Source organism: Spathaspora passalidarum (assembly GCF_000223485.1).
Source record: "Spathaspora passalidarum NRRL Y-27907 unplaced genomic scaffold SPAPAscaffold_8, whole genome shotgun sequence".
NCBI classification, from domain to species: Eukaryota; Fungi; Ascomycota; class Pichiomycetes; order Serinales; family Debaryomycetaceae; genus Spathaspora; species Spathaspora passalidarum.
Window position 1 is genome coordinate 433241 of NW_006767432.1, and position 14363 is coordinate 447603.

General features: G+C 38.9%; 6 protein-coding genes across 6 annotated transcripts; 4 read left to right on the forward strand and 2 right to left on the reverse strand. All coding sequences in view use genetic code 12, as the record gives it.

Annotated features, from left to right (window-relative positions):
* Positions 1–379: 379 nt before the first annotated feature.
* Positions 380–2659, forward strand: SEC1 (Sec1p; the record flags this gene model as incomplete). The annotated part of the gene is made up of 1 exon (XM_007377750.1): positions 380–2659. The coding sequence occupies one exon, from the start codon at positions 380–382 to the stop codon at positions 2657–2659; it is 2280 nt and encodes a 759-aa protein (XP_007377812.1).
* Positions 2660–3096: 437 nt separating this feature from the next.
* Positions 3097–7692, forward strand: YCF1 (ATP-binding cassette glutathione S-conjugate transporter; the record flags this gene model as incomplete). The annotated part of the gene is made up of 1 exon (XM_007377751.1): positions 3097–7692. The coding sequence occupies one exon, from the start codon at positions 3097–3099 to the stop codon at positions 7690–7692; it is 4596 nt and encodes a 1531-aa protein (XP_007377813.1).
* A 405-nt stretch (positions 7693–8097) lies between these two features.
* Positions 8098–8730, reverse strand: CYP1 (peptidylprolyl isomerase; the record flags this gene model as incomplete). The annotated part of the gene is made up of 1 exon (XM_007377752.1): positions 8098–8730. One exon carries the CDS (start codon positions 8676–8678, stop codon positions 8190–8192), a length of 489 nt encoding a protein of 162 aa, XP_007377814.1.
* Positions 8731–8986: 256 nt separating this feature from the next.
* AHP2 (Ahp2p) lies at positions 8987–10262 on the reverse strand (the record flags this gene model as incomplete). Its single annotated transcript, XM_007377753.1, has 1 exon — positions 8987–10262. The coding sequence occupies one exon, from the start codon at positions 9874–9876 to the stop codon at positions 9316–9318; it is 561 nt and encodes a 186-aa protein (XP_007377815.1).
* A 283-nt stretch (positions 10263–10545) lies between these two features.
* SPAPADRAFT_73466 (uncharacterized protein) lies at positions 10546–12849 on the forward strand (the record flags this gene model as incomplete). Its single annotated transcript, XM_007377754.1, has 3 exons — positions 10546–10904; positions 10974–12584; positions 12639–12849. The coding sequence occupies 3 exons, from the start codon at positions 10546–10548 to the stop codon at positions 12772–12774; spliced, it is 2106 nt and encodes a 701-aa protein (XP_007377816.1).
* Positions 12850–12952: 103 nt separating this feature from the next.
* SPAPADRAFT_63667 (uncharacterized protein) lies at positions 12953–14223 on the forward strand (the record flags this gene model as incomplete). The annotated part of the gene is made up of 1 exon (XM_007377755.1): positions 12953–14223. The coding sequence occupies one exon, from the start codon at positions 12970–12972 to the stop codon at positions 14173–14175; it is 1206 nt and encodes a 401-aa protein (XP_007377817.1).
* Positions 14224–14363: the final 140 nt, after the last annotated feature.

Below are 14363 nucleotides of genomic sequence, written 5' to 3' on the forward strand. Positions count from 1 at the left end.
GTCTTCATCTTAATTTTTTTTTTTGGCTAATACGTGGCTGTTCCAATTTTAACACACACACAGTCGCTTTGTGTAGCTTCCATCTATATCAGGAAATGCGGCTCAGATTTCAAATTTCACAGTATTTTTTTTTTTTGCTGTTCTACGGTTAGCTTTTTTGTTTGTGGTTGGTTATGACAATGGGGGAACAAACCACCAACGAAACCGGCTCATATAATTGCTCCCAAACTCAACAGCGTCACCTGTTATAGTGTCATCCATCATATTTCAACTATATAGTTAATAGATTAATCATAATTCTTGCATATAAACTGTACTACCCCTTTGTTCTTCCCAAACACACAACAAATCTGGCAACCAAATTTTATAGACAGGCACAATGTCCTCTAACAACAAAGTTAGGGATCCTACTTCCCTTCTTAACATCCAACATGACTACCTTTTATCTCAAATAAAGCAGGCCCAAGTTCCAGGCCAATTATACAACTTGATTATTGACAGCACCACTGAATCCATCTTGTATCGTGTGATTACTAAGGAACAACTTCTCCGGATTGTCACCTCCATTGAGAAAATAGACGAACGGAGAAAGAATGCCGGTAAGTTCATTAATGCTATTTATTTTGTCGATATCGACATCTACAACATCAACTGTATGATGGCCGATGCCGAAACCAACCGGTTCAAATCGGGAGTAGGTTTGTTCTTGCCGTTACTGTCGCATCTGCTGGAAACCGGCCATTACTTCAACAGCCGGTTCCTTCAAAACCCCAAGGTCACCGCTTATTTCAACCAGGGAGCATCAATCAACTATATCAATGCTAACATGTATCCTATGGAATCAAGAGTGTTTTTAACCGACAACAGAACCCCTAATTCAATGCCAATTTATTTCAACGAGAATTGTTCGGAATTTGTCAAACTTCAAATTGAAAAAGCTGCCAAGTCGTTAGTGAGTTTGATGGTCTTGACTGGGGAGTACCCATTAGTGAGATATTACAGTCCTCAAGGCACATCCCACCAAGCTCAACCATTATGTGAACTATTAGCTTGTGAATTCCAAAATCAAATCGACGAGTTTGCTAGATTAAACCAAGATTACCCACCTGCCTCAGTTGCCGACAAACCAAGATCTATTTTATTGATCTGTGATCGTACATTAGATCTTTTTGCTCCGTTGTTGCATGAATTCACATATCAAGCCATGGCCATGGACATTGTCCCTAATTTAGAAAGAACCGGTGTTTACAAGTACCAAGTTGAAACTGAATCCGGGGAAACCAAGGAAGCTGAAGCAACACTAGACGATGAAAAGGATGAAGACTGGGTCAATTTAAGACATACCCATATCATTGAGGCTTCTGAATTGATTATCGCTCGTATTAACGATTTGATCAAAAATAATCCGTTAATGGTTGATAGATCCAAAGCCTCCACTTCATCCGATTTAATGTACATTGTTGCCCATTTGAAAGGATTTGATGAAGAAAGAAAGAACTTGACATTACACAAGACTTTAATTGATGAATGCCTTGATATCAATAGTCTGAGAAAATTGGCTGAATTTGCAGCTGATTTCGAACAAACTTGTTGTGCCGATGGTGTCACATTTGAAGGCGAAAGAAACAAAACCTTGCATGACGACTTAATTGTCTTGTTGGCAAGAGAAGATTTACATATCAATGACAAAATCAGATTAGTTTTAATGTATGCATTCTACCGTGGGGGATTACTGGAACTGGATTTCAAAAAATTGGCAAAATTCATTGGTGTTAATGATCGAGAAATTGTGGGATTAATCTCAAGATGCTTCAACAATTTGCATAAATTAGGGTTCCCCATTGTGAAGGCAAGCGCCAAGGATAAACCAGTAGTTAAAACTACATTCCACACCATTAACAACGAAGGAACCTACAACACTTCTAGATTTGGCCCTGCTATAAAGCAAGTGTTAACCAATGCATCCAGATATCATTTGGATGAAGAGTGGTTCCCTTATTTCCGAGACAAACCACTACAAGATGATTTACCTGCATCTGCTCGACCAACATCCAATTCTCGGGTCAACCAACTAAATAATGGAACTGGATCATTAAGAAACCCCAGAATCAAGGCATCCTGGGCCTCAAGTTCTTCACTAAGACATACGGGATCTACAACCAGTTCCATCCACAATCCTTTAAATCAAAAGATTTTCTGTTATGTTGCTGGTGGGATCACGTACAATGAAATGAGATCAATCTACGAGTTATCCCATAGTTTGAATAAAGAGTTTTACATTGGTTCAGAATCGATCTTGAAACCAAGGGATTTCCTTATCGGATTACAATGCATTGACAAGGCCAAATCCATTAAAGATTTGGATTTAAGTATTGCTCGGGAAATGAACAAGCCCCAAGAATGTCCTTCTCATCTTTATGAGACAATTGCATCTCCACCACCTCCTCGTACTGTTTCCACTCCACAGAATCAAGTACAAGAAAAGATGAACAGATTTGAACAACAAGTTCAACAACAACAGCAATCTTTCGAAAGTCAGCATGCGTCATCTACTCTGCATTATAAGAAACGGTTATCTCTTAGTCCAAACTTAAGTGGAGACTCCAAATTTAAGGAAAAGGAAAAGAAAACCTCAAGATTAAAAAAGTTGTTCAAATAGAAAAGCAAACACGTAAAGAAAAAAAAACTAAAAAAACAAACAAAAAGGATTATAGATCAATATATAAGTACAATACGTCTCACATGAGGGCTACGGTTATTATTATGTAGTAATCACTCGTTTAAATTGCGTTACCATGTCAGTTTCCATTGTTCCTTGATGGTTAGACTTCCCGATTGGGTTAATAGGAACGGTAAAATTTTCGATAGGTGTGGAATTTGTCAGCATTCCTGCACACAAGCCACAATGGGGGTACGTCAAAAAAAATTACGTTTCTGTGAAGCGCCCTCTTTCATATATAACGGCGGCTTTGTCTTTTTCAATTCAAGAATTTCAGTTTCAAACCAGTAAAACACGTCTTTTGCATTTCAACGATGGAACATCAATTAGAAGTTACATCGTCATCAGACAGTTTGAACGTGCTAAGTCAGTTACCAATGTTGCTATCAGTTGGTGGTAGTGCATCATCTGGCAGCATTTTATCTGAAGGCAACAACTCTACGACATTGAAAAATAGCGGTTGGTTAAGTTGTAGCGACCCTAATGGAGATGGATGGGGTCCTTTATCACCTACTTATCATGATATCGCGCCATGTTTCCTTCAAGGTGTCTTGTTTGGATCATCTGCTATTCTTATGATTTTAGTTGGGTTGCAACAATTGATTTACTTGCGAAACAAGAAGATCCAAGTAGGTAACAGGAAAACCTGGAATTTCTATGTCAAATTATTGTTGGTCGCATTACAGTTGGGATTCCAGCTCGCCTTGGTTGCCACTTCCACCCAATCGGGTATTATCCATTTAGCATTGATTTTGAACGCCGTTGCCACAGTTGTCGCTTGGGGGATTCATTATCTTGAACAATACAAATCTACAATCCCTAATGGTGTCGTGTTGTTTTATTGGTTATTCCAAATCATTTTGAACCTTGGTAGAACCGCCAATATCCAATTGAGAACCGGTACTGGTGATGTCTTTTCCATTTTTGTCATTTTATCCACTGTCAATGCATTCTTCATCTTGGTTATTGAAACCGCCTTCCCAATCCAACCATTGAATAACTACACTCGTACACTCAAGGTGTCTCCTTATGATCGCGCCAATGTGTTTTCGAGAATTACTTTTGACTGGATGGGTGGATTAATGAAGAAAGGTTATGTTCAATACTTGACCGAACGTGATTTACCAGCATTGCCTAACAAATTAAAGGCCACCACCACTTCCAACAGATTCCAGCACTATTGGGATTCCCAAGCCGTGGAAAAGCCATCCTTATTCCTTGCCATCGCTAAAGCTTTCGGTGGTCAATTCATGTTGGGTGGGTTATTCAAGGGTTTACAAGATCTGTTGGCATTTATTCAACCTCAGTTGTTAAGATTGTTGATTAAGTTTGTCAATGACTATTCCGAATCAGTTAAACGTGGTGATCCAATTCCATTGACTAGAGGGTTCTTGATTGCCCTTTCCATGTTTATTGTTTCCGTGGTCCAAACCGCTTGTTTACATCAATATTTCGAACGTGCTTTTGAATTAGGTATGAAGATCAAGTCAGCTTTAAGTTCTCTGATTTATAACAAATCATTGGTTTTGTCCAATGAATCTAAACAAGAATCATCCACTGGTGATATTGTCAATTTGATGTCGGTTGATGTTCAAAGATTACAAGATTTAGTGCAAAACTTGCAAATCATCTGGTCTGGTCCATTCCAAATCGTTTTATGTTTAGCTTCCTTACACGGATTGATTGGTAACTCAATGTGGGCCGGTGTTGCCATTATGGTCATTATGATTCCATTGAATGCCGTCATTGCCAGAATTCAAAAGAGATTACAAAAGACCCAAATGAAGTACAAGGATGAAAGATCAAGATTAATCAATGAAATCTTGAACAATATCAAATCTTTGAAATTGTACGGGTGGGAAACACCATACTTGGACAAATTAAGACATGTCAGAAACGACAAGGAATTGAAGAATTTAAAGAAGATGGGTATTTTCAGTGCCTTTACCAACTTCACTTGGAATTTGGCTCCTTTCTTGGTTAGTTGTTCCACTTTTGCTGTTTACGTGTTGACTCAAGACAAGAGTTTGTCTACCGATTTAGTGTTCCCTGCTTTAGCATTGTTTAACCTTTTGTCTTTCCCATTAGCCGTGGTTCCTATGGTTATTACTAATGTTGTTGAAGCTCAAGTTGCCATTTCCAGATTGACTAAATTCTTAACTGAACCGGAATTACAAGTTGATGCTGTTGTCAAGGCTCCAAAAGCCAAAAAGTTGGGTGATACTGCTGTTTCCATCAAGAATGGTACTTTCCTTTGGTCCCGTGCTAAAGGTGACCAAAACTACAAGGTTGCTCTTTCAAACATCAACTTGGATGCCAAGAAGGGTGAATTGGATTGTATTGTTGGTAGAGTTGGATCGGGTAAGTCCTCGATCATTCAAGCTATTTTGGGTGATTTATATAAGCTAGATGGTGAAGTCACTCTACATGGTAAGATTGCTTATGTTTCTCAAGTTCCTTGGATTATGAATGGTTCCGTTAGAGACAATATCTTATTTGGTCACAAGTATGACCCAGAATTCTATGATCTTGTTATTAAGGCTTGTGCATTAACTGTTGATTTAAGTATTTTGCCAAAAGGTGACAAGACCGAAGTTGGTGAAAAGGGTATTTCTCTTTCTGGTGGTCAAAAGGCTAGATTGTCGTTAGCTAGAGCTGTGTATGCTCGTGCTGATGTTTATTTGTTAGATGATCCATTGAGTGCTGTTGATGAACATGTTGGTAAGCATTTGACTGATCATGTGTTGGGCCCCCATGGATTATTAAAGACTAAATGTAGAATTTTGGCAACTAATAATATCAAGGTTTTGAGTATTGCTGATAGTTTAGCTTTGGTTAGTGATGGAAGAATTGTTGAACGTGGTACTTATGATGATATTATGAAGCAAGAATCAAGTAAGATTCGTCAATTGATTGATTCCTTTGGTAAGAAGAGAGATGGAAGTTCCACTCCATCATCTGAATCCACGAATTCTCAAGCTGATGCTAAGAAAAATGAATTGGAAGAAACTAAGGTTGATGAAGAAGAAATTGATTTACAAGAATTGGACTCTGATTGTGATTTTGAATGTGGTAGTTTGAGAAGAGCTTCTGAAGTGTCTCTCGACCAAGAAAGTGAAATTGACGATGAAATTGAAGATGAAGATGCCAAGGCAAGAAAGGAACATCTCGAACAAGGTAAAGTTAAATGGGACGTTTACAAGGAGTATGCCAAGGCCTGTAATCCAGTCAATGTCATGATCTTTTTATCGTTTACTGTCATTTCTTTTGTTATTAACGTTGCTTCTAACTTTTGGTTGAAGCATTGGTCTGAAGTTAACTCTCAATATGGTTACAATCCTAATGTTGTGAAATACTTGGGTGTTTACTTTTTGTTAGGTATTGGTTTCTCTGGTGCTTCTTTGATTCAAAATTGTTTCCTTTGGATCTTTTGTTCCATTCAAGGTTCCAAGAAGTTGCATAACCGTATGGCTGTTAGTGTTTTAAGAGCACCAATGACTTTCTTTGAAACTACTCCAATTGGTAGAATTTTGAACAGATTCTCCAATGATGTTTACAAGATCGATGAAGTGTTGGGAAGAGTTTTCAGTATGTTCTTTAGTAACACCGTTAAAGTTACCCTTACCCTTATTGTTATCTGTTACTCCACCTGGCAATTTGTTTTGCTTATCTTGCCCCTTGGTATTTTATACATTTACTACCAACAATATTATTTGAGAACTTCTCGTGAGTTGAGAAGATTAGATTCTGTTTCTAGATCGCCTATTTTTGCCAATTTCCAAGAATCATTAACTGGGGTTTCAATCATTAGAGCTTATGGAAAGGAAGAAAGATTTAAACACTTGAACCAAACTAGAATCGATAGAAACATGGGAGCTTACCACCCTGCAATCAACGCTAATAGATGGTTAGCTGTTAGATTGGAATTCTTGGGTTCTGTCATTATTTTGGGTGCTGCTGGATTATCTATTCTCACCTTAAAGTCCGGACATTTAACTGCTGGGTTAGTTGGTTTGTCGGTGTCATATGCCCTTCAAATCACCCAATCCTTGAACTGGATTGTGAGAATGACCGTGGAAGTCGAAACCAATATTGTTTCTGTGGAAAGAATCTTGGAATACTCTCGTTTGACTTCAGAAGCTCCTGAAATCATTCCCGACAATAGACCACCTGCCAATTGGCCCGTTGATGGTGAAATCCACTTCAAGGATTACTCCACCAAATACAGACCAGAATTAGACTTGGTGTTGAAGAATATCAATCTTGACATTAAACCAAGAGAAAAGATTGGTATTGTTGGTAGAACCGGGGCTGGGAAGTCTTCCATCACATTAGCTTTGTTTAGAATTATTGAAAGATTCGGTGGTAGTATCACCATTGATGGCATTGATACTTCTACTATCGGGTTATACGATTTGAGACATAAATTATCGATTATTCCTCAAGATTCTCAAGTGTTTGAAGGATCTATTAGAAGTAACTTGGATCCAACTGACGAATTCACCGATGATCAAATTTGGAGAGCATTAGAATTGTCACACTTGAAGGATCATGTTACGAAGATGTACGAGGAAAGAGATACCGATATTGAAATCGAAGGCCCATTACATGTTAGAGTTACCGAAGGTGGTTCCAACTTGTCTACCGGGCAAAGACAATTGATGTGTTTGGGACGTGTTTTGTTGAAGTTGAATAATTCTAACGTGTTGGTCTTGGACGAAGCTACTGCTGCCGTTGATGTCGAAACCGATCAAATTCTTCAAGAAACAATCAGAACCGAGTTCAAGGACAAGACAATCATTACCATTGCCCACAGATTGAACACCATTATGGATTCCGATCGAATCTTGGTGTTGGATAAGGGTGAAGTTGCTGAATTTGAAGCTCCAGAAGTGTTGTTGAAGAAGAAAGAATCGCTTTTCTACTCATTATGTGAACAGGGTGGGTTTATAAACGACGAAGATAAGAAATAGGACCACTTGATATTTATAGATATTATACAAAATTATATTTAATCCGTGTAAACGTGAACTCCAATGGACTTTGAACTTTTTTGCAGGAAGTCAACTTTCGCATATGGGAGCGCATTCATTTCCGAGATTAGTAATTACCGGAAATGAACTTATGCGACTAAGCAGTATGAAAGCGGGTCAACGAGCCAAAAAATACCCCATGGCTCCTGGAATTAGTTTAGAGATTGATTGATTGATTGATTGATGGATGGATGGATGGATGGATGGAAGCTAGAACTAGATCAGGTTGTCGTTACGACAAGGTGTAGATTGTCTTAAACAATAAGGATGACGCAATTGCAGGCAATTACGTAATCTCAGGACACCACGAGATGCAGAGATAATCATTGTACATCTGAGTGATTCTCGAAAACAATACCGTTCTTAATATTTTATACACTTACAAAACATATAGAGACAATTCAAAAGAATCATCAATTTTTATAGAATTGGATTACTTATAATTGACCAGAAGCATCAATGGTGATCTTGGCAGAAGTTCTACCAGAAGCGGAACCGTAAGATTCAATCTTCTTAACGAGGTCGAAACCGTCAGTGACTTCACCAAAGACAACGTGGGCACCATCTAACCAAGGACATGGAACGGTGGTGATAAAGAATTGGGAACCGTTGGTGTTTGGACCGGCATTGGCCATGGACAATAATCCTGGTCTGTCGTGCTTCTTGGCGAAGTTTTCGTCAGCAAACTTAGCACCGTAGATGGACTTACCACCGGTACCGTTACCGTTGGTGAAGTCACCACCTTGCAACATGAATTGAGGAATGACTCTGTGGAAAGAAGAACCAGCGTAACCAAAACCCTTTTCACCGGTACATAAGGCTCTGAAATTTTCAGTGGTCTTTGGAACGACATCGTCGTACAACTTGAAGGTAATTCTACCTAATTGTTGGCCATTGGCGGAGACATCAAAGTAAACGGAAGTCATGATTGAATGAGTGGGTTTTTGTAGTTTATGAATCTAAGTCAATTAGAATTGTAAAAAAAAAAGAAAAAAAAAGAATTATGAATTTGCCATAATCGACGTTTCGTCCACCCCTTGCCCTCTTTATATATGAAGGAAATGAGATGAAAAAAAAATTGTAGGGTAATCCTGCACAATGGGCCTGGCACTTTATTGATTTACCAAAAAAAAAAAAATAAAATAAATTAAATTAAAAAGCGGAAAACATGCAAGATGGTAGAATGTTTTCCCAATCCTTTCTATATGTCAGTAAACGCAAGATCAGTAATGTTAGGGGATGGGTTCCCTGAGATCCATGCCGTTGTCTGTGTGATTATTCACCAGGGACTATGTAAGTCAATTGCTGGTTGCATGTGCCAGCAATTCTTTGTAATGCAATAGAAGGTAGTGTACCCATGCAACATAGAACAGTCTGGAACAATACTCCCCAGAGGGTTACCCGGCTGCACTGCCACTTACAATTGTGAGGGGGTTTGCTGGTTTGGCTTTTTACCTTTACAGGTTACTACAACGTGGAGATTACATCATACGCGGTATTAAGGGTAAAGAACACTTGTTGTTTTATTGTTTATTGTTTGATCTAAAATAATAAATCAGCTAATTATAATTTTGACAAGACTGCATCGAGTCCAGAATTGTGTACACCTCTTTCAACTTCAACCCCAAGATACTTGATAGTTCTGTCCTTGGCATTAACCACTGTAGCATAACGTTTGTTTCTCAAAACACCACCTCTGTCTGCGGCCAAATCATGGGCACCACTGAACCCCCCGTCACTAGCAAAGATAACTTGTGGTAAAGCCTTGTCTGATTGCTTGACGTATTCTTTGATCAAGACCTTACCCCAGGCATTGACGACAAAGGCGTCGTTGAATGCAAGGACAAGCAAAGCCCCAACCTTGGCCTCGGTCAATTTTGGCAAGTTTTCTAAATATTGAGGGATGTGGACTTCAGTACATGTTGGGGTGAATGCACCTGGTACAGACACAATTAATAAGTTTGGAGTGTCGGTGGTGGATAACTTGGTTAAAAGTTCATCCACTTTTAATTGGGCACTGGTATCACACTTCAAAGGGTTGATCAAGGCTAAATCATCCAATTGAATTGGAATATATGTAAACTCGACGTTATCTGGGAATTGCTGACCTTCGGTTAATGACATTGCGATGACTGAATAATTACTTGATTGAGTAACAACTTGCTGTATTTCCCACTTGGTTACCCCCTTTTATAGTTTAAAAAAGTCGGGGGAAATCGTCCACTATCGGTGCACGAAATTTGCAAATAAAAGCACGTGATCCACACCACAGTTAGCACAAGCTTGATAAGACGGGAACGCTAACAATAGAACGGTAGAGATCCACAGACCACAGTTGAAACATGATTACACGTCTGTAGTGTTACAAAGACGCGTCGTATGTATTAAGAAAAAGGTAGCGTGATTAGTCAATTTTGGACACGGAGCCAGGATTGAAAAGATTGTGAAACCATTCAATTTCTTTTTGATCTACGTTTGCAGATCAATACATTTAACAGCATTATACGCTTAGATGTTGTAATATCAATTAGTTAGGTTGTCATAGACACCCACCATTTTTTGGTTGTAACCAGCTCCAACATCAAGTGGTAGCACGGCGATCGTCAAAGGCAACCACCACACACACAACACAAACACCAGGGGAACATATTTTCTGGTGATCAGGTTTACAGATTCCGATATTGATCTCACAAGTGTAATATACAAAGGGAAACTACAACTTTGAGACAACTCCAGCACACACACACACACACACGCAACCCCCCCATTTGAGCTTATTGTTTCTATTACATTATGAGTTCGGACAACCCATTATCGGAGCCAGCATCCACACCGCTGCATTCTCCGAAAAGACCAGTTATGGTATCGTTAAACTCGTCAATTGTGTCATCGTCCGCTATGAGAAAGAAACGAGATAGTACCGACAGCACAGCTTCATCGTTTAGTAATGGGAGTGGATCTACTGTTGCACACGGCGGTGGTGGATGTGCCAGTAGCGTGGGCGCAAGCGAACCTCAATTACGACCATTAAGATTAACCCTGCAGCGAACTAACTCTAGTTCAGGCAGTTCTTCCCATACATTATCACCTCCAAGTTCCAAATTAAAGAAACCCAGCTTGACCCAGGATGATTTCCAGTGTCGTCCTATACGGTTGGGATCAAGATCGGTATCGGTGAAAACGGTAGATCACATATCTCTGGATACTACTTCTGCTGCCAGTAAACGAAAATCAATCCAGATCAAGAATCTTCCCATCGAATCATCGACGTCAATTCATCAGTTCACTCCACATAATGACAAGTCCAAGTTTGACGATATGATATTTGCCGTGTGCTTAGTAGATTTCCACCATCAACGAGGTCCCGAAGTGCAATGGTGGAAATCAAACTACCACCCAGATTACAAGCCAGATTTGTTCAAGAATATACCGTTCCAGGCGCTCCCCGACGGATCTCACTTGTTTGAAGAGACGTTTTCAAATTTCAATCTCTGCTATGATTTCAAACAGGGGAGATCGGTGGATGACTTCCAAGATTTGAACAGCTTTAAAGGCGATCCAAGATACATCAAGACTTTGTTTGGGTGTTCATGCGTAAGGCAAGTCAAGACTAGCGATTTGAAACAAGAGGAGCGAGAAAGAAATAAAGATATAACCCGATCTATTGTTCAAAAGGCAATTGTGATTATCGTCCGGAAACAACCGATATTCACCAAGATCAAAGAGAAGTTGTCGATTATTACCAAGACCTATTTCCAACAGGATACGTTTGACAATTTCGAATTGTTGGAGAACTTGTTTGAGAATTTGAATAATCAGTTTAAACTTCTTGATAATGAGTTACACGAGGTTGATACTATTGAACACGAAGAGGAAAACTTTGTGAATTTAAATTTGAAATCGTCGATCTTAAATTTAAGGTCAAATTTCATGGTTATTTTCAAGGCTCTTTTGCTTGAAAAGAAAATCGTTATTTATTCCAATAACAACCTTCAAAAGTTGACTCAGTTTCAAAACAATTTAATTTCATTAATCCCTAATTTAATCAATAATTTAGATGATTCAGGATGTCCCTTGACCGATTACACAGAAACCAATGGGCCCTTGACAAAACCACAATCTTTAGTCACAACCAATAGATTATCAATGTTGCGATTCTTTGGATTGCCATTACAAATATTCAATACGAAAAACTCATTCTGGAATCCTTACCTTCCATTACAACAGTTGAATGAGTTAGCCATAGATAGTTTTATGATCGGTTGTTCTAACTTATTGTTTGTTAACCAAGCTGCCCAATTCAATGTCGATATTGTTGTTAACCTCGATACTAACGAAGTAACATACCCCAGGGCCACTTATGCCCCTGACGAGTTCCATTTGAGTTCGTTGGATAAACGATTTATCCATCATTTGATAACTAAAGTGAAGAGCGATCAAGGCGGAGTGTTTGAAGGCAATGACGATTATATCCGATACCAATTTGAAGATTACATAAACTCGTTGATTTCCACCATGAGATACGCTCAGTACGCCGACAGGTTTGGCCAACCACCACCAGGGTTCGGGCAGGAGAGTAATAAACATATAGGTAACTTATCCGACTTCAACAAAAAGTTTATCCAATGCTGGAAGGAATCGTCCAATTTCAAAATATGGCATGCTATGGCCGACGAATTCATTTTCAATTTTGTGGACCCGAAACATATGGCGACGGAATTGGTGGAGGAGCCTGTATCTTTAAACAAAAATATTTCCAATTTCTTCAATAGTTTTAAGTTTAGGGCTAGTGCCAGCAGCTCTCCTGTGAATGATGGCGTCAAGGCGCAAAAGTATATCCCAGATGATACGTCGGATGCCACTGTTGTTCTGGAAAGTACCGATAGGAATGACGAGAATGCCGAGGAAAACGATGATACTATTGGCGAAATTGCCGAGGGATTTGAGAATGTCGAAGTTAAAGACCAAGTTCCTGAAGAACCAAAGAGTTCGAAGTCATACTGGGGGTGGGGTCAAAAGTAGATGTCTAAATAGCTATGATTTGACCGTGTATAGTTACAAATCCATGTATAGTATAATATAATATTTACCCAGTATACCATCATCATCGGGTTAAGGTGTATCACGTGATCTCTTCTCAAGATTTTTTTTTATATAATTAATTTTTCACTAGTATAGATGATGCACACTTTGCAGTTCTATTAGAGAAACCAAACAATGAAGCACCCTTATCAAATAGTCATTGTCAACAAGGCGGGAACCCACTTGTTCACGTCGGTGAAAAACACTGTTCAAGTGTTTGAGCTTGCCCTGGGTAAAAAGGTAGGCGAGTGGATCGATGACATATCTCCAGATCAAGTCACCCATCAAAACACGCAAATATCGAAAAAGAAAGGGGAACCAATCATGTCACAGCCTATTTATAACCATATCCGATCCTTGCTCTTGACTGGAAATGAAGAGTATCTTGTGGGTACCACTGACAGCGACAAGTCCACCATAATATTCCATGTTGATTTCACAGGTGAAAACTGCTTGACTTTGAGTAAACGTCAAGTGTTGGCCAAGAGACCATGTTCCATTTCTTTTGATGCTGGCAATGAGAATGTTGTTGTTGCAGACAAGTTTGGTGATGTGTATTCGATCCCTATTGATACTAATGAACCAGTTCCTGAAAAGGAATTGGCACCTATTCTCGGTCATGTGTCTATGTTGAGTGATGTGTTAGTCACCTCCTACAAAGGAAAGCAATTCATAATCACCGGTGATCGTGATGAACACATTAGAATTTCCAATTATCCCAAAAGTTACGTCATCAAGAACTTTTTATTTGGCCATCGCGAATTCGTGTCTGATTTGTATGTTTCTGAACATGATCCTTCCGTGTTGATCAGCGGTGGTGGTGATGATTTCATTTGCTTGTGGCATTGGTTCGATAATGAATTGTTGACTAAAGTAGAATTAAGGGACTTGGTTGAGGAATACTTGCACGATGGACATTTACCACCAGCAAGATTCTTGACTGAAGATTCCAAGAAGGAAATATCCATTGCCAAGATTTCCACTTTGAAAACCGACGATAGTTACTTTTTGATTGTTTTAGTGGAAAACACTAGATGTTTATTGGTGTTTGAAATCAACGACGATTTCACAGTCACTCATAATCAGACAATAACTATTGACAACTCCATTGTTGATTTTTCAATTGATGAATCAAACAAGAGGATAATTGCATCAGTTGATACTGAAAGTTCACAACTCTTTGAAGCGTTCAAGTATGAACAGGGTAAGTTTAGCATTGACTCCTCTCTTGAACAATCTTTCAAGAGTGTTACTGACGCTAATCCATTTGACGTTGAATCAAAGCTGGACTTCCAGCAATTGTATTATATCAACAGTATGAGAAAGAGAAGTGAGCATTAGAATAGATTTTGTATAATAGTAACAAAGCAATGAATATATATAATTGGCAAAGAGACAGAGAAGTAGACATATACACGTACAAACACTCAGGAAGTATGGTTACGTTGCAAGTAAGTCAAAGGAAACCAGAGGGAACTTTAAAGTTACATTGGGAGTGTCTTACCGAAACCAGGAAAACAAAGAATGCC